The 20,188-nt window shown below is 39.5% G+C and overlaps 1 protein-coding gene across 7 annotated transcripts; it reads left to right on the plus strand.

Moving 5' to 3' along the window:
• The first annotated feature begins 2,010 nt into the window (after nt 1-2,010).
• LOC124410802 lies at nt 2,011-19,231 on the plus strand. Of its 7 annotated transcripts, XM_046889428.1 has the most exons (17): nt 2,012-2,979; nt 10,926-11,021; nt 11,148-11,327; nt 11,528-11,734; nt 12,908-13,155; nt 13,436-13,625; nt 13,817-14,012; nt 14,386-14,480; nt 14,599-14,622; nt 15,069-15,113; nt 15,293-15,368; nt 15,446-15,613; nt 16,810-16,954; nt 17,113-17,220; nt 17,331-17,483; nt 18,025-18,057; nt 19,005-19,231. In XM_046889428.1, exons 1-16 carry the CDS (start codon nt 2,275-2,277, stop codon nt 18,050-18,052), a joined length of 2,664 nt encoding a protein of 887 aa, XP_046745384.1. In that variant the 5' UTR covers nt 2,012-2,274; the 3' UTR covers nt 18,053-18,057; nt 19,005-19,231. The 7 variants fall into 7 exon arrangements, with proteins under 7 accessions (XP_046745383.1, XP_046745384.1, XP_046745382.1 ...); XM_046889427.1 differs by lacking the exon at nt 18,025-18,057 and having other exon boundaries at nt 2,011-2,979; nt 16,828-16,954; XM_046889426.1 differs by lacking the exon at nt 18,025-18,057.
• The last annotated feature ends 957 nt before the right edge of the window (nt 19,232-20,188 follow it).

A 20,188-nucleotide genomic window follows, 5' to 3' on the forward strand; every position in this document is an offset into this window, starting at 1 on the left:
GTATGATTTCTGAAAAGTCAAGGATTCAGTTCAACGCGAGGATTTAAAGATACATAATTCCTGGTCGGGAATTCGTTACATTGTGTATATATATATATATATATATATATATATATGATATATATATATATATATATATATATATATATATATGATATATATATATATATATATATATATATATATATATATATATATATATATATATATGATATATATATATATATATATATATATATATATATATATAGATACATCTTCCTACGGTAGTTGACACATTAAAAATAGAAAGGAAAAAATTGTGTCCAAACAGCTTTTATGAAAGTCAAATTGCCAAGGTATTAGCCTCGATGATGTTATACTGAACACGAAGACGAGGCGAGAGTCAAAAAAGCGTATACTTAAGTCTCACAAACAGTACACGCTGCCGAATTGGGTTGTCGCTCGATATGCTAACGGCACGAGAATTCATTTGCAGCGTAAACGTTATAGAGAACCAACCACAAAGACCTCGAGGGAGACGAGAGGAGAGGAAAGAAGAGGAGTTCACGACTGAACATCGTGCGTGAAAACTAAAAACCTCCGACATTATACAAACATATTTGAAATGCATCTCGTGGAGGATAAGATAATGCGGATATCTCTTCAGCTCTGCGTCAAATCGTGCGTGTGTGACACGTACCGACAACACACAGTGCATTACGAGTGCGTTGAGGTCGGTGTAGGTGGATCGATACTCAGGCGTCGGGACGGCGTCAAAGGTTGGCATTCGTGGGGCACAAGGAAGGGGGTCTTCGCAGTCGGTCTCCGGGAGTCGGCGTGTGGAAGGTGCGGAGTAGTTTCCGAGCAGTCGAACGAACCGGTACTTGTTAGACGAATGGCAGTGGCATTGCGGTTTGCATCGAGAGTCGCGAGTTTGCAGTCTTAACGCCGTGTGGTAGCTGGTAACCGAGTCCGTTGCTTGTCATCTCCGTTCGTGATCTTTGTAATTTCCTGCAGGCACGTGAATGCCGGAAGTATTGTTATATTCTGGTTAGGGACTTGACGTAGCTCACGCAGATGCCGCATGGTCGGGATAAAGTGGAGAACGCATGGAAATCGTGCAAATTATAGTTACAAACCGTCTTCCGTCACTTGAGTATCACTTAAAAATCTACGATTTTTACTCCATGCGAAGATGACGGTCACGTTTGGGGTGCGGTGCTGATACCGAGGGGAAGAAGCTCCCTTCTGCACTCATCACAGGTACACCGTTCATTCGTAATTGATGTGTCAGATTTACATTGTGTGACACGAGAGGTCGGTCATCATTTCTGTAAATATCGACGAGAGATAGGGTTCTTATAATAGCACCGACACCGCGAATATTTGTTCGTTTTATCTGATAAATTTTTCCGAGAAGTGTAAACCGTATGGAATACGTTTATCGCATACTACGAAACGTCCAGTTTGACCACGTGTTCAACGCACCGCATGAGTTTGGTGTACACACAGCTTTTGTCGGTGCGAGAGTAGGATTGTCAAATCGTTCCAAGGAGGAACCAGAATGTGGTAAGAGGAAACTTTTGAAGTTGATAGACTGGCATTGCGGGATCTCCAATCGTAGCATCCTGCTGTAATCGAAAATATTTGGAATGGCTTTTGAGTATTATGTAGTATTTACGTCTCAGAACTGTGACAGCTGCTTCGAATTGCGTTTGAGAAAACGCAAAATTAAACGAAATTAAATCTACTTGACATTGATATCGGTTGTGAACCTCTTGGAGTTTTATAGTATACATATATCTAGGTACCTACCAATCGTCGTAAGTTGGTTAACGATCCACGCTACTGGACTGTTTGCAGATGGTGACATGCGGAGTTGTTATCGGGTAAGTTTTCCTGCTGGTGAAAGTGGTGATCAGGAAATTGATGATCGAGGAAAACCAATGAGAATTCGGGTCACCGTAAACGAACTTGTAGTTACCCGTAGTTGATTCGCCGATGAGGTAGAATCCACTCCCCAACACACGACATCATCAACGCACCACACGAGGGGAAGTTCTTCCAAACTTGACAGATGCCACGTGCTCGGATCGAGTTTGAAACGATCTCGCCGCTGGTTCGTCCGCATCGTGATCCGCACTGTAGGTGCCGGTAGCGTGAAGGAGAAGAAACGTGAGATCCGTCCGGCGAGCAGCCCAGGGTGCAAGCAAGGGTATAAATAGGCAACGTGTTGGTTGGCTGTTTGGTGGGGGCCGGGAGACGGTTGCTCGTCGGTGAAAATAGAAAAGAATGTTTTTGGATTCCAATTGGACTTGGTTGGCAGAACGATGGGGCAATATGGCCGACTTGGCCGAGCGGGTGGACGATCTGATATGCAGTTTTGACTCGGCCGGTGACACTACCATGGATACACTATCGATGTTGGTGTTCGGTTGGATGCTGTTCGGACTGATAGTGCTGTGCGTTGGTAAATACGTCTACAATCGGTTCGCCCTCAACGCCATCAAGGCGTCCGGATCCGCCAAAGACGGTTACGGATTCACGGCGCACGCCGCTGCGGACGGTGTTGTGATTCCCGGTGCTGGTGCTAGTGTCGGAGGTGCTGCAGGTGCCGGTGGGCTCAAAGGAAGTGCCCAAAATTCGCGAACCGCATCGTCACCGGTTTCAGTCTCATCAAAGTCCTCGACGACCGGTGTTGGTGCCGGAAGTTTGGCCGCTGGTCCCGGCGGCGGTGGGGGTGGGTCTTCGGGGTACGTGCCGCCGACACCCCCGGTGAGGAAACGGCTCACACGGAAGACTTCCGGTCCTTTGGTAAGCCCCGCGAGAAGCTCGAGGGCCCTTCATCTTCCCACTGCTACCGGGGCTGACGCCGAGGCTGTGCGCTGGGTGAACGAGCTGATAGTATGGCTACACTCGGACCTTGTTATCCTCAACGAGCTCCTCGCCACCTGGGTCATTTCTCTCAACGAATTCACCGCCGGTTCCGTCGAAGAGGTGAGTCAGGCCTCTGGATCACGCCGCTTATTTTGAACGGTGGTGTTCTTCTTGATATTTCTCTTATTTTTTGCTATACATCGCTGACTATGGGTGTCGACTGTACGTGCGAATGAGGATGAAATAACGAACGAGCCGTTTGTGTCGAACGAGCTTCGTGGGCTCGAGGTATTTGAAAGATCACTGCAGAGCAAACGTGACTTGAATAAGCGTATCACGACAGCTCTGCCATCTGACCCGCAGATATATCTATGTGTACGTTTTGGCACACCGTATAACCCAGTCTACTCGGCAGATACGTTCTTAGAAACAACACCCGTTTGTCTGTATTAGTGCATTTAGTATACTTGAATGCCGGTGTGGCTGTAGTCAAAAACTGTAACAAACTGCGTGGTTAAAGTTGAATTAAAAAGTTCTGCAAAATTGATCTTATAGGATGTAGTTTGAATTCTTACTCGATTTACACGGTACGCTGTTACATTTCTGGAGCGTGTCGTAATGGGTAGACTTTTAGTAATCAATGACGTTGACTTACGTCGAAATTGACTTTTGACATAAGAAACAAAAGGAATATCACACAAATGGCTACGCGATGAGTTTTGGCGTTGAAAATTGCGTGTTGCAACGTAAAGAACGTCCTTGCATTTATTAATACACTTGGTTGCCGGTGTGGAGGTAAGAATACTGAGATCTTTAGCTTCTCCGAAAGTGTGAATTTTCACGTTACGAACTACAGTGACGTCAACTTCTTTCTTTGCATCTTTTTAACGCAGAATCACTGAGATATTCTCACCGTCAGTGATTTAAACCATTCTATACGACCCATGAGAAGTATTACAAATTTTACGCTGTCAGAGCAGCTGGGCTTGAGGCGAGTCAACGTAGTTAGGCAGGCTTGCTTGGCCCACTTACGAGTTGCGTTAGAGACCTGTTATCGAATGCAAACATAGGCGTGCATTGTTCGCGATGGAATTTAGGGATCAGTTTCATTAGGGACCAATTGAGAGTTTCGGCTTTACTGCGAATGCCGCTGATGAATCGTTCGATGAACTTTACTACAAACACAGTTGGCTGACCAGCTACGTTGATATAACAATCTTCTGTTTCATTGTTAGTTGAGGAAACAACTATAGGTGAATAACAGGGATACGTATTGATCTAACTTTTTCTCCTCTATCAAGATTTTGCAAATCGTACTTCGGCGTGTACTAGCCAATTTAACATATGCAGACTTAAATTATTCAGAAAAAGTCTCATAAATGTGATATTTTCAAGGTATTGTTGACGGTGAAGTCTTATCACCGGAAGTGAAGCGGTATCGCTCGGTCAAGTATTCACTAACCTTCTTAAGTCTGACCTATAATTTCCTGCTACAATGACGATAATACACGGGTTTTCCTAGGGTTTTATCGGCGGTCTAATTCGGCTTCAACGCATCTTTTGCCGTCAATAAAATTTCGACATAGAAAATTGAAAGGAAAGTATTATCTCCCTTTTTTTTTAACCGTGGACAATGTAAATGAGTTCCGGAAGTATTTGCCTCACACAATATTAATATGCGCGTAGGCGCTTTTGATTAATTTCGAAGCATTGACCGCCTACCAACAGGTGCCAAAATATAAACATATTCGATATATATATACTTATATATATGTATATGTGGGTACGTATATTTATAGGTGGTTTCTGAATGCTCGTGTATAACTGGGTACGTTTGGTGAAATTAATAACACAAGTGAATACCGCATCCGTAAAGATGTTTCGAACGTGTTTTCATCTGCACTATAACGACGTGAAGGCGGACTTGCAACTGATCTAGTCACAAGGTGCATCGTCCGATTCATTTCTCTTGCGAGACAAGGATAACTCGCTACTCCACCTAGCGATAAAGGATGTCACCGAGTTCCTTATTCCGATGTTTTGCCACTTACAAATTCGTGTGGTGCCACCTGGTGGACATAATTTCGACGCCAAACTACGAGTTTGGTTTTCGGATTAAGTAGAGAAATTCGAACACTTTCGTCGTTCTGATATAGAATTTTTCGTAGATTTTACAATTGTAAAACGGCAAATGGATGAAATTTAGTGTTCGGTGTCGTGAAATTCTTGGTTTAGAAAAATATTGAATGTTAGTTTCTTCATAAAACTCACCTATCGAGACAAGGTGGATTTAAAAATATATCACAGATTCTGTAAATCAGTCTAGAATATACTCAAAACATAAGAAGATCAGTCTTCGAATGTGGACCCAAATTTTTCTAGGTACTTTTAACTTGTCTGCCATAAGTTTTCCGTGTGAGAGAGATGCGTCATCTGGCGTTGGTAAAAAAATTCTTGGAGTTCATAAAAATTTGTACTTTTCAACAAAATTCTAAAAATACTACGACAAAAAAATTCATATCGTCTGGGTCCGAAATTGTAATTACCTTTTGTAGAAAGTTGTGAATTTTTATAATTTTTCATAAAAATTAGTAATTTTCAATGCAAAATAGTGCAACTTTCGACGCGTTTTGACAATCTCCTACGATTTCTAATATTTTCTACAATTTTCAGCTAGTTGCACTTTATTGTAGTTTCACGTAGAAATCACCAAGGGCGGGAGAATTTTCGACGATCGTATGGGACATCTGACGTTTAAAATTCTAAGTGAAATTTCAGGGAGACCTTTAGGCTGGACATTTTTTTCTACCGTGACGTCATCGCGTGGCACGAGGCGCGTTTGTCGTGGTAAAAGAATCGATAATCTTGGCAGCGGTGACGTCATCGCAACCCCTTACACGCCTACACTCATATGTATAAAACTCACTGAACCACCGCGGGTAAATTATCATACATCTATAATGAGGCTCATTTTTGGGTACGTGTACAATATATAGGTATACATAAAATCGCGGTTAAGGATCAAGTTCGTGCTTTGGATTCGAACCCCTTATAGTCGTCGAAACGTGATTATAACTTTGGAATAGAAAGCTTTTTCGTCAATCTGTTATACTCTAGGCTGGATTCTCGGCTAGATTTGCTGTCTAATCTTCTCAGGCCATTAGGCAACTATAACTTCCAAACTCCCTGCGGGGGAATCTCTTGGTAGACTCGAGAAATATAGAAGCGAACTAATTACGAGAAAGAGAGATCTAAAATGAATTATTGGTCGGTGGGAGCCGACACCGGATGTGCAGGGTATATGAGTGCTAGAATCTTGGAAGCTATAAAAAAAGTAAAAGAAGCCATCTAAAAACAAACTTGAATTTTCATTTACATTTTCGGATATCAATTTTCTTGTAATCATGGGGGACGTGCAGCTGCGTAAGGAGAACTCGTTACGTACGTCCAATTTACGAAGCTGTGAGAACTCCTTTTAACTCTTTGCCTATGCCATAATATACGTAGACAGAACATATTTATATTTATACTTAGGTCATACATATATATAAAGGCGTATATATATATACTGGGTGCAGAACTTGAGCGCACATGCGCAAAGACACATGGTTATTTCGAACGGATGACGTCAGCGGCAGCCACTCGCGAGGCCACTGACAGCCCGTGACGAAACCTTCGCCTTTATACCGTCTGTTTCTGATGTAATGAAAAATAAGATAATCCTTGCCGGTACGTCTATATGCGGCTAAGCGATGACGCCGCTGGTCTGCAGACGACACGTCGTCGAAGATGAGACCGGTTGTCTCAAGTTGGGTTTGCGAATATGTAATAATTTTTTTTTTTTTCAAATGTTGCATAAAATTAAACGATTGAAAAGTTACTTTTTGAATATTTTTGAATATATATCCTCTTTTTCAAAGTCGTTCTAAAAAATACACACTAGACAAATATCTTTACAATATCGCAGGGTTAATTTTTGGCAACAGATTGATCGGTGCGAATTAGAATGCACTCAGTGTGCAGCACAAAGGCCTCCACATAATTTATTATTACCGTCACGTGATTTAGATTTATATATTATCGTTCCTTTACATTCCCTATGGAGAAACTTTGCTGTAATGAGCGAATTAATTATGCGTGTCGCACACGTGTATATATATATATGTATATTTTGACATGCCTACGCAGCTGCTCATCGCGTTTACTGTCAACTTCTGTTATAAGCTCGGGTGTCGTTTTCCCTTCTTTCACCATCTCGATAAAACGTAACATAACTGGTTTCAATAGTATACCTATAACGTTTCGATGTTGGATATATTATCAATAACCCATCACAGACTGTTCGTCCATCATTAATATAATTATAGATACTGGTAGTGTCAATAAACTTTTGGAAAGCCAATTCATGCGGATGAGTTTTCCTTGTTGCCGCATTGAAGAGCCCAATTCTATGGGCGTGTGTCCAATACTTTGCGCTCCACTTACAGGGGGTGAACTTACAGTTGTGACCAAGGGCTGTTAACAGATTTGAAAGCGATCGATCGACCGGTGGAGTGTCATTCTGCTGCTCGTAAAAACTGATAGGTTTGTTCCTTCACAGATGGGAGCGATAGATCGATAGGATAACACAGGGTCGTGGAAGATCAGAGCCTCCGATACTGTTACGGAAATTCATATATGCATGGGTGAATACGAGCTGATAGTATGATATGATCCAAATTGTTAAACAAATTTGGATCAGAATCGTTCATACTGAAGGACAAAAAATCGCAAAAATCAAACGAATAATATTGAAACTGTGATATTTGTAAGCTCTCTACTTGTAAGATAATTAGCGGATATATCAAGTATATAAATAATGCAGCACGATAGTGCTTCGAATTGAAGGAGCGAAAAATATGAGTCACGCACATATGCGGCAGTAGCTGGAACGAAAAAATTTATACGCAACAAGTAGAGAGCCTATGTCATCGGCTATAAATTGCCGCAAGGAGTGGCTGCACACTGACCACCAATTATACCTATATAATATTGCTTAACGGTAATGAAATTGTGACGCAATTATAAAAGCAGTTATGCGTATGCGCGATTGAAATGCTTATGTTACTACGCGAAATAGCTTGTCATAAAAAATTCAATTACCATAGCATTCAATTTTAATTTGTTCAAACGGCGCAGCTTTGTATCCGGTGTCAGAACTTTCTACGTACTAGTATTACAAATTGAACCAACAAATACAGCACATTGAAAAACTTGATTACCTTTGCAAAGAATAAAGATGGTGGACAATTATTGTTCAGAAAGCAGTTCTCTGGTTTAATTCATTATTTTGAACACTTTCAGTTTTCCGCGGTATCGAACGGACCAGGTTTTTTCGAACGGTGTGTGAAATTATTGTTTCTTTTTATATCAAGGTTATAGCCGAGCTCAAGAGGAATCCAACGATATGCGACAAAGTATCCTTCCAATCCCTTATTGGGGAGGTATCGTGTATTGAATAAGAACGCCAGAACGGCGTCGCTCCAGCTAGCGGTTGGGCACTAGCGCGATCGGCTGGCGCGCTAGCGTCCGTGTCGAGCGAGTTACACTTTCCTCGCTGGCTACTCTCACGCTTCCAAACGCGATATCTCCTCAGGGAATCGTCAGCATATGGCTTTGTTAGGTATCGTTGGAATCCTCTCGACGTCCGCTACAAGGTCCACCCAAGCAAACGCGTCAATTTTTCACCCACGAAATTTTGCTAGCTTAAATACCTGTTTCAAAATTCCCAATCGTTGGCACGGACACGCGTATTAATACAAGAAATATACGATGTCACGCGTTTTTCTTTGGCTGTAAGAAATTTTCAGTCAAGATACGCAGATCAGTTTGCGGATCGGGAGATGAACACATGTTTCGAGAGTCGTGGCACGTGTGACGGGAATCAGTGGATGATAGACGGTCCAGAACCCGTTTTCATTTTTTACCAAATTTAATCCTGAATCCCCTCCACACCGGAACCGACCAAGGTCTCTCGTTCTCTGGACGGTTCGCGATTACTCAGGCGACCATGGTTTCGGCAGACGTGATATCATGGCTAATTAAAAACCTGACCGTAGGCATGCATATAACTATGAATTTCTCACATAACGACGCTAAAAGTTGGTGAAAACTAATTTGGTGTGTTCCGAATTGGCCGCTCGTTTATGGCACTGCTACTCTACGGAGTTCCGTGCAATGTTCAGCTGTGCGTGGAAGAGGAAAGTAGGAACCACGAGAGAACGGAGGACGATGATCCGTTAGGTTTAGATTCAAGCGCACCTTTCCTTCTGCATTATTATACTTACGGCTTACCAGTTGTAGAGTAGAAATTATCGTCCCTGAACTATTTTACTTTACTATTTAGCAGCAAGATTAAAGCGTTCGGGACTTCTTTGATTTATGCGGTTCATTTCAAATGAAATCTATTGATAAAATTATCTATCTTGGTAAAAAATCATGTTAATCAGATGATATTGGAGCCTCGTGAATTTCCTTATGGCTATACGGTAACTGATAAATTTAGGTATGACTCTCTGAAACATTTTCTCATTTTTCATACTATTCCAGGAAATTCATAAGAATCTGCAGCGAACCGTGATCTCGTAATAAAATAAAGCCTGCGATGTTTTTACACGCCGCTTACATGTCTGCGTACGTAGTTTGGATAAGAAGGCGCTTGTAACAAATTAAAAGGAAGCTAAGAATAACTCATGCATTTTATCTTCAGTCGCGACCTCATTATACATATATGCCAGTGGCTGACATGCATTTACGTCTTTTCTGATCACTTCACTTTTTCTTTTACCGAAGGGCCAAATTTCCTTACATAACATGATATGAGTGACATACATAATTGTGATCTGAAAAAACTGTACTAGTTTAGGTAGGGTTTTATGTTATTATTTTATATCTTGGTTAGGCAATGTTAACGAATTCAGGCTCAATGATTGCAATGAAAGCAGATTGTTATGATAACAAAAGTTAAACCTTCGTATTTCAAAAATCGAACTCATTACTAAGCGCAAAATTTTCAGACGTTGTATCAGGTTGAAAAAAAATTTAATTATTCTAAATACAAGAATTCCTCGAAGGTAAAGCGGCCATTTTAAAATAATTTTCACGTAGTTATTTGCATATATCTACGGTAAGAAAACGAAACTGTCTAAAGGAAAAATTAATGACCGCGTAAATAAATTTCTATTCAAACTTCTGTCACATAAAACAAAGTTCCATTATGTATAAACAGGATTTTTTCTTTTGTTCTCATGTACTGCAGTGTCACCAAAAATACATAAGACGTGTATCTGTAATGTGGTTTGCGTGTCACGCTTATACGGGCAATTGCAATAGGCAGCATAAGGATAAGGATTACGATTTGAGGTTTGTGGTTTCTGTGGGAAGTTCAAATCGACCAGTTGTACCCATAAATCAGTTCTTTTGTTCATATTATTCGTGTATAAAACAGTAAAAAATTAATGACGCAGATATACATTTTTGAATATAACGTATTAGGCACAGGAATAATTTTTCCAAGTATAAAATTAGTCTCGTTAGAAATCAATGCTACACGTCCGCCCCATGGCATTGGATCACGCGATGTGAAAATATGGTGAATTCTCAGAGCCACGCTACAGTAAACGATCGATGATGCTCAGAAAATAGGATCCTAGTGCAAAATTATGCTCGTGCAGAAGGGCCATTAGTTACTGTTTTTCACGTACAGAAATCTATTCGTGCAGTGTTAAAAAGTCAAGCATCAATCGTATAAATTTCCGTAACGTGTCTCTGCAGAGTTGGTTTTCTGTTTTTTTCTTTGCTTTTGTTTTTCATACCTTGTTACCTCTCGAGTAAAGTAACTAAATCATGAAGTAGTTACTGTAATTACACTAATTATACACATTCGGGTACCGGACACGAAGCGATGAGACCATTTCACTCTTGGATGCACGAAATTGGTTAGCCTATTTGCAACTCGACCCAGTGTATGTGGTATACGATATAGTCCATTTGCTCCGACTGACTCGCTAATTATTTTATATTTTCAGCATGGTGTCGGTGTCGAGTTCGTGCGGGTTCTTCCCGAGACGCATTCACCCGTCCTTTCGAACATCTTCTGCGAATGCGACTCGAAGGACGACGTCGTAAGTGTATTTTAGATGAATTAAAGAGAGCACTGCAGTGTTTAGTGACCGTCATGATCGATGACGGCGCATCATCTCCATCTAAGTAATTATCGGTTGACAGTGCGTGACATTGTATATTTACAGACAATTACCTGCGACTGCGAAGCGACGCCGGCTCTTCAGCTAAAAGCCTTCCGACAGCGAGGTGAAAAGGTCGAGGCCAGTCACTACCGTGTCAACGTCAACCGTTTCCGGGCTCGACTTCACTTAGTCTGTATCACAGAAAAGCTTCTGCTGGATCTGAAGTGCGACGGATGGCCAGAGGTTGGTCCAATTCTTACCTTAGTAGTTAACTATTCCCAGTAAATTTTTCCCTCTTGCTCTTCTCCTCCTGCTCTAAAGCACTGCCAATTAGTGATCATTGAGGTATTCGGTGATGAACCTTTATCAACGCGGTAGACTACTCCTATTCATTCAATCGACTGAATGGCGAATGTAATTGTTACCAAACGCTTCACCCCCAGGTCAAGGTGTCTCTGGCTCCGGTCGGAACCATAAAGAAGGACCTGGACGAGAGCCAGCTGCAAGAGGTCGTGACAGAGATCGTCGTCGGCGCGCTTCGTGGCACCAACGTGCATCTGAACCTCGCACAGTATCCAACCTGCCCCAGACTATGGAGGGAACCACCACCGCAGTCGGGATTCTCCCTGCCTCTTCACTACGACAGTATGGTGAGTAAAGTTTCTTCAGGTGCTTATAAAGACGCGTTGTACACCACGAAAACGCGGGGATGCAAAACTCCTATACCGCTCAAGCGATCAGAGTGAAACTTGGCCAGTTAATGCCTTATTTTGGCAAAAAGTGGAGCGTCTTTTTACTTTTTCAAAATTTGGAAAAAAATTTTACAGATTGGTTACCACTCACAGAAATTGGCCAAATTTTCGCAGTTGCACTGAATGGATCGACCTATCCGGTATGATGCCACTCGGCGGTGATGAAACACATATTTTGAGCCCAGTCCCATGAGATTTGATGGTGAAACGACGAAATGGCAGCTGATCTGGTTTTCACTTACGAAGTACACCGAGATCTCATTTTGGCGACATTTGTTACCGACATTACGCGCATGCCGGTAATGTATGCGTGTAATGTCGGTAAGAAATTACCGACAAATGTCACCAAAATGAGATTTCGGCGTTCTTCGTAATCGAAAACCAGATCAGCTGCCATTTTGTCACTTCACTATCAAATCTCATGGGACTGGGCTCAAAATGTGTGTTTTATCACCGCCGAGTGGCATCATACCGGATGGTTCGATCCATTCAGTGCAACTGCAAAAATTTGATCAATTTCTGTGGGTGGTAACCAGTCTGTAAATTTTTTTTCAGAATTTAAAAAAAGTAAAAAGTCGCTCCACTTTTTGCCAAAATAACTCATTAACTGCCCAAGTTTCACTCTGATCGCTTGAGCGGAATAGGAGTTGTGCATCCCCGCGTTTTCGAGGTGTACAACGGGTCTTTATAAGTACCTTAAGGGGGTAAAAATGTGTGTGCATTCTGGGAATCTATTTATCCATCAGCATTGCAATGATTCGATTTCATTACGGTTTGTCTTATTCGAAACTATTCATAAATGCATATAGCGGCAAAGAGAGTAAACTATCCAAGAACATGTCACATCCAAAAATCTCACAATATATCATAAAGCTAGATGGTCGACGTTACTGTGAATGACATGGATTCCAAAAGTTCGCTCTCCTTTTCAGTCCACTATATTCGTATAATAAACCTCTTTAATTCGATATGCGTGCGATTCTGTCGCATTTTGCGGTGCTCAGGTGGTTTGTACCCTCTGTATACGGGTGAAAATAAACAAACGCGTTCCGCAATTCCCTTTGCTTGTAGAATTATTCGAATACAGTGACAGATCAACAACATCTTCAGATCCGCCAGAGCCACTCCCCTACTATGCAGTACACCCGTGGCGACCGACGACTTTTGGTCAAGATCGTGAAGGCATCCGATATTGGTGGGGCCGAAGGATCCAAGGAACCCTACTGCGTTGTCGAACTCGACGAACCACCCCAGAAAAATCAAACCTCAATCAAAAAGGACAACGCCAACAATCCGCATTGGGACGAAGCTTTCTTGTTGTAAGTTTCATGTATTGAAATCACCAGTGAAATGGTTACTCATACAGTTACTTGACTCGTGTAAATCAAGCGCTTGGATGAATCCGCGTCTCGAATTTTTGTAGCAATTTCCAAGATCGCGTTCAATCGGGTCAAACTATTCAGTCACTCTCTAAGTACCTCCAAATCCACAAAGTCGTGCCAACGTTTTTGGTGCTGGATTTTCGCGATCCACAAAAACTTCTGAAAATCCTCAAAGGTCTTCGTTCAATGTATGATTGAGGATAAAATTTCTTTTCAGCGACGTTAGTCAGAACACGTCGGAGGTGCTGCTGGAGGTTTACGACCACGTGAATAAAGGCCAGCGTTTCCTGGGGCTGGGGATCGTGGGGGTGGAGGAGTTGCTGGTCAACCCTAGTCAGAGGCAAATCATACCTCTGCAGGCTCGGCCTTATGAACAGGACGAAGTTACGGGGACCCTGACAGTCGAGGTAGCATGAGGCGTGTCACTGACATTCCCTTTTTTCGACAGGGGATTTTTGGGCTTCGCTATGTACTGTACCGAGCATCGAGTCGGGCCGATGTCCTCGCATTTGTTCGTTGCTCCTATAACTTTGTTTGGTTTGACCATTGCGAATGCTTTGGTGGCGCGGCTAGCCTGATTCGATTTTTCAACTTCCAGTTCCTCTTCATCGAAGGTGCCGAGGTGCCGCAGATCGGGACCAAACCGTACAAAGTCAAAGAGAGCATCAAGCCGATCCAATCGCCGAGTCGTAGCTACACACCAACAAAACATCTGAACAACACTAGCTTAAATTACAACAACGGTAACAGCACCTTTATCTTATACGATTCTGGCAGTCAGTCTCCAGGGGGTGGTAATTATGATATACACAGTCGATTATTCCGTGTGGTCTACCCTCTGATCGTAGTGCGCCGCCAACAGTTTTTTTCATAGTTTTTTTTTTCAACCTCTCCCCTTCCATTCGTTCTTATCGTACCTTTCCAATTTTTAATTTATGATCACGTTTATATTTTGTTCATATATGATATCCCGGTTTTACACCCATGTGTTGTCTTTTCTCTCCGTTTTCGTTTTTTAACCTCTCTCTTTTCCTTCTGTGTTTATTGACTGGTCGTTGTATAGAATTTGGGGAAATCGACGTTAGACTAGACTTCAGTTTATCCATTTTTGATTGCTTGGCCATCAGAAAGCGGAATGTAGCATATGAAGTTTTGGTTCAATTTCAGATTACCTCTCCAACGGGAACGGGCTCGATTCTCCGTACAGGACGGGCCAATTCAACGGGAACAAAGGGACGCTGATAGTCCACAGCCAGCAGAGAGTAAGTTTGGTTTTGTTCAGCTACAGACTAAGAGTGGACTCGTTGATATTCTCTTGATAAGAGATTCAAACCCCCTTTTGTTGTCATTAACAAAAAATATACTGTTTTTTCTTTACAGCAGCCAGAGCGACAGATCGTCAAGGTACGAGACGCTATATCATCATCTTCTTTGGAATTGTCGCTTAAAATTTTTAATTTGCATCTTGTGTCTGTGGAATCTCAAGACTTTAGCTTCAGATCCCATGTACAGTGACAATCGACCATCTGCCATTTTGTTTTATTTGATTTGACAAGCAGAGTTTTGTTCGCTGGAATATAAATCATCTCTTCATTATCTTCTTGATGTTGTACTGACTACTGAGTTTGAGACCAGTTCCGACGATTCCGTTGATGATTATGCAGATTTTGGAAAGTACGATCGGACAGGTTTCGAAAAAATGTTGAAATTCTGATACTGCTTTGAATAATTCATTAGTATTTTTATTGAAATCAGTTGGGCGTCGAGGTAGAGAACTCACTAGACGAGAGACTGACTTCAGAGCCTAATAATAACGAATGCTGAGTGCCGTGTGTTTACTAATCCAACAGGTTGCACTGACGGAAGCTGGAAATTGGCAAGAAGTCTCGCCTGAGGTAATTGCTTGTTGTTTTTCCTTCCCTCTCCCGTTTGATGTACTCTGCAGCTGAAAACCTATAACTCTTGCAAAGGATAATCGATCGATGTCGTATAATCATTAGATACATATTTTTTGCCACTTATCAAGGAACTGAAAGAGCAGCAGAGCCGTTAAAAAACGTATTCTATCTTTCAGCATGGTACAAAAGACAACAGCACGGCATCGGGTCCAGAAAGTACTCCGAATTCCTCAAATTCTGAAGGAATCAGAGGTTCGTAAAGTCACGAGCTTTCTTGCCGTTATTTTTTGTACGAAAATTTTTTTACAAATGCAATTTTATTCTTGCAGAGAGAGGGAGAACGCGGAGAAAACGTCGGGACTTTTTTGGGACTATAAAGCGGCGCCTTGGCCGATCAAAGAACAGGAGTCGGTCTGTCGGACCCGAAGGTGAAGCGCCATACGAAGAAGCTCATTCGAGGTCGATATCAGCTGACAGAGCTCGTGATCCTGGCTCAGGTGAGAATTCCACGAGGAAAATGCGACCAAAAAATACTAACTTTTATAGTATAAAATAATCGCAGACTCTCGTTAGTATTCCGTTTTCATTCAACACTGTCCTAACACTCGGAATTTTGGTACAAAAAATTTGATACACTTTCTCTCATCGAAGTGTGATAACAGGTGCATGAAATATTGTTATGCATTAGTTTTAAAAATAACGCGGCGAACATTTTTCTTCTTAATTTTTCTTGTGATTGATGTGTAGTTTTATTAAAATTGGTTTAGTTTGTGAAAGAGATTTGGTATCAGGTAGAAACAAGCGAAAAATCACGTACAGAGATGGATTGAGAAATAATAATCTCAAAGTATCATTCAAGTAAATGCATTTTTCTATTGTAGTATTACCGGAATTTTTCAATCACTTGCTAGAGTCTCGCGCCAATCATATCACAGGCTATCCATGTAATTTGTTTAACACGAAAAGCTCTGTATATGTTCGCATTTAACAGTGGGCTTTACTTTTATGTACATATATACATACGATTGGCGGCCAAAAACATTGATTTGCCTGATAAGTGTCAAATAATTAGTAAATGTCGAATGAGTAAGTGAAAGTGAGCTGTTCTATGTAAGGTTGTTCCGCTTATTAACATAACTTGATGTAAATAGTTTTTCTTATCATCGTCTTCATACTCACTGTACACTCTCTGTTTTTATTTACATATTATAACCAAAACGGCACCTACTTTAATTGGTAAGTTCATTTCACAATCGTATATAAAAATACATGTAATGCAATTATCGTCTTGTTTTTAATTGGATTGCATCTATCTGTAGCTATTAGTAATGGAATAGGGTATAGTATATTTATGTACAGAGTCTGCGCGTGGAGACAAGCCATTTAGGCGCCTGCAGATAGGCAACTGGCGTTACGTTTTGGCATCTCACGAACGAAATTGTAATGCCTGGTTGCCTGTCTACAGGCGCCGAGACGGCTTGCTTCTATGCTTAGGTCCTGTGTACACGATTTATACCTGCACAAAAGTAAAGTCTGGAGGACAATAATATTGTGTAGATGTATAGAAATAGAATTATTGAGGGATATTACAGATATTGTTAGAAATGCTAATCCGGAGAGTGAAATTCTCCTGTGAAATTGTAAATTTTCATATGACAGACTCCTGGTGTGTAATGCGAAAACATTTACGCAGGTTTGCTGTCGGTGCCAGGAAGAGAAGAACAGTCTAGAAGGTCGAGTCTGAGCGAGGCTTCAGCAGTGAGTGGAACCTCGACGCGAACTTACCTGAACGAGGCATCGACCCTTGTTCTGGAGACCCTGGAGAACGGGATAAAAAAGTGAGTTCGAATTTTAGAAATATATATATATATATATGAGGAGTCAACGAGAATAATCTAAAAAAATTCTCTCTCGAATGATCATTTTGACAGTTGATCTCACGCTTTGTAATCCCTAAATTTCAAGCCTGAAATTATAAACATTCGATTATTTTCAGACACTACCTCGTGCCGTTGTCTCTCGCGCAGAAGAGCAAATGGAGAAAAAAGGGTACCAAATTACACATCTTCAACGATCATACCTTCATCGCGAAACACATGCCAGGGTAAGATTGAATTGTCAAGTCACCTGCTTGCACTTGAGAGAAAATAACGAGGTGGCAAAGTAAGGAGAGGTTTGGTAGCGTTATCATTGAATTTGCTGCCAAATTTTCAGAGGCACAACATGCGAGGTTTGCAAGCGAACTTTGGCTCGAAGATTGGGTAAGCAGGGCTACGAGTGCAGGGACTGTCAGCTCAAGTGTCACAAGCATTGTCACGTCAAAGTCGACTCGACTTGCTCCTCGTCGACCATACAGAGCATCGAATTGTGAGTAAAAAAATTACGATTTATCACTTGAAAAATAAGAGCGTAGTTATTCATTTATTTCTTTAATTGATCCAATATTATTTTATAATTCTAATAATAATTGCGTAGAGAAATAAATAATATATATTTTCGTGCAGAAGAAAAAAAGGAACGGTTGTGTACATTTCTTAATAATAAGTGATATTTCAATTCGATTAATTTAACGAAACCATATTTCATTCAGATCATATACTAATCGCAAATATTGTGCATTTTTTTTTCTACTTTTTTAATTGTACGTATTATACAAGCTTCTTGAGCTTTTTCTTTAATTTCTTTATGTCCTTTAGGTGATTTTCAAGGTGATTTTCAACTTTATTTACTCGCATCTCTTTATCTAATAACAATAATATTGATCTCTATTAATAATAATAATAATAATAATAATAATAATAATAATAATAATAATAATAATAATTCATAATTAAAAAAAAATAAAACTTGCAGTAAGATATTTATACCACAATTTTCCTAATGCAATATTATTTTGACCTTTCAAAAGGTCCCTACTGCCAGTACTGAGCGAATAGGATAGGTAAGCTGAACAAATAATAAAAGTAAAAAAAAGGAAAGAATCCCAAAAAAATAGACTAACAATCAATTGACAATTCTCTGCTATGTTTCTTGTTCGCATGACTTGCTCCGCATTTAAATAACTGCAACCTGTATAATCCGTTACGAATAATTTTTTAAATAATCAGACATTTCTTCTGCTCGTGTTTTCTGTAGCTATGAATGAACGCATAATGTTTGGTAAGGCTTCTTTGCTACCCCAGAATTACTTGAGGATATTTTGTCAGTGATAATTACAATGACTAAACACTTTTCTTTCTATATTTTACCTATCCTATATTATATGTATACATACGTATATATATATGTATATATTTTGTATGAATATTTGGCAGTCTGAGTGAGTTTTTTTTTAGCAAAGCTTTAAACAATATTTCTCCCTCCTTTATACTGTTATACCTCCAAGTATAATTCTTCAACTATGACGAAAGTCGAAATATGTAATTTTTGAGAGATTATTTTAGTTTAGGATTGAGCCTACGTTATGAATATATCTCATAACTATTCTGACAAAGAGACATGCACGTATTCATTAATTCCTTTCAACACTTCTTTTCACTATAGTACTTTGACTCTTATTTGAATTCTGAAATGGCTAATGTCTCCCCGATGAAAGTTCTTCCTCTAAAATATGTAAACGCGGTGTTTGTATGATTTTGTTATGATTTATTTTTTTTTTCTCATGGATGATTTTCATCGAATTGTTCGTCAATCTTTTTTTTTGTTATGCTACGAATTGTCGCTCCTTTGATTTCCTACGTATGCTAATTCCCTATGTAATTTTTAAACAATAATCATTGCATTCATAATAATACTTACTCGTCAGTATTGATTGTTGATATGTATTGTACATAAATAGTCTTGATAATTGTACAACTACTACGCACTAATTTATTCATATGATTTCAGAACGTACATAAAAAATACGCAACACGAACGAAAGCCATCGACTCGACTATGCTAGTGAGAAGTTGTAAATTAAAAATTATGAAACAATTACAATAATAATATTAATAATAATGATAATAATATTAAAATTAATAATAATCATAATTATAACGAAAAAATAATCGATAACAATCACGTTTATTATCCAGAATACGAGTCACAGAAATAACGGTAATAATATTGATTATTATAATATTATTAATAATATATATATAATATATATACAGGTATGATTCAAACAATGACCTGTAATGCGTTTTTTCTTCGATAGATCAACTTTTCGCAACTTAATTATGCAATATTATTTAAACTGAATCAATGTTCGACTTATGCGCCACAAAATTATCACTTAATCTTTGCAGAAACTATACTTGTCTCCCTTTCTGTTTCTCTAATCGTTTGTACCAAATCTCTATTCTCCGAGTGTACGTTCATGTAATACACTCGGTTATTATGATTATATATATTGCTAATTTAGATGTTAATTATTTCTACATCGCCTATAAAATTTGTTACAGAAATTATTGTAATAGAAATCCTCGTTACGGAGGAACGGAAATCGATAATATTAAAACAAAAAAAATCTGACATCAATTTTTTTTAGTCCTTGGAGAAGTGAATCTTATAATTATTTGTATAAACAATTGTAGCATTTTTCGTACATTATCCGTACAAGGTTCACACACCTGTGATTTTTGAAAATATAATGCGTAATTGAAAATTACATGCAAGTGATTTAGGCCATTAGTAAAAATGTAGTACACTTACAATTAGATTAATATAAATAATGATGAAGAAATGAGATACTGCAAATTATATACGAGGTATAGAATAAATTAAAAATCATTATGAATAAATATATATAATATATTACATTTATAAATCAACAAACTAATGAAAAATGACTGCGAATAAAGAATTAGAATCATTTTGTTAAATGCAAAGTTGAGTATATGATTATATAATCTTTACGTAATATACATAAATCATGCAATCAACTATAATTTGATGCAGTTTTTCAATTTTCTATACGACATAGTATCTCTATTATACCTATATGTATACGTGTTACTATATTTTGCTGTAAGATATTAATTATACCGATTAGCTGCACATACATACAACATGTACGTTCAATTCTCTCT

This window comes from Diprion similis, chromosome 10 (assembly GCF_021155765.1).
Source record: "Diprion similis isolate iyDipSimi1 chromosome 10, iyDipSimi1.1, whole genome shotgun sequence".
Taxonomy (NCBI): domain Eukaryota; kingdom Metazoa; phylum Arthropoda; class Insecta; order Hymenoptera; family Diprionidae; genus Diprion; species Diprion similis.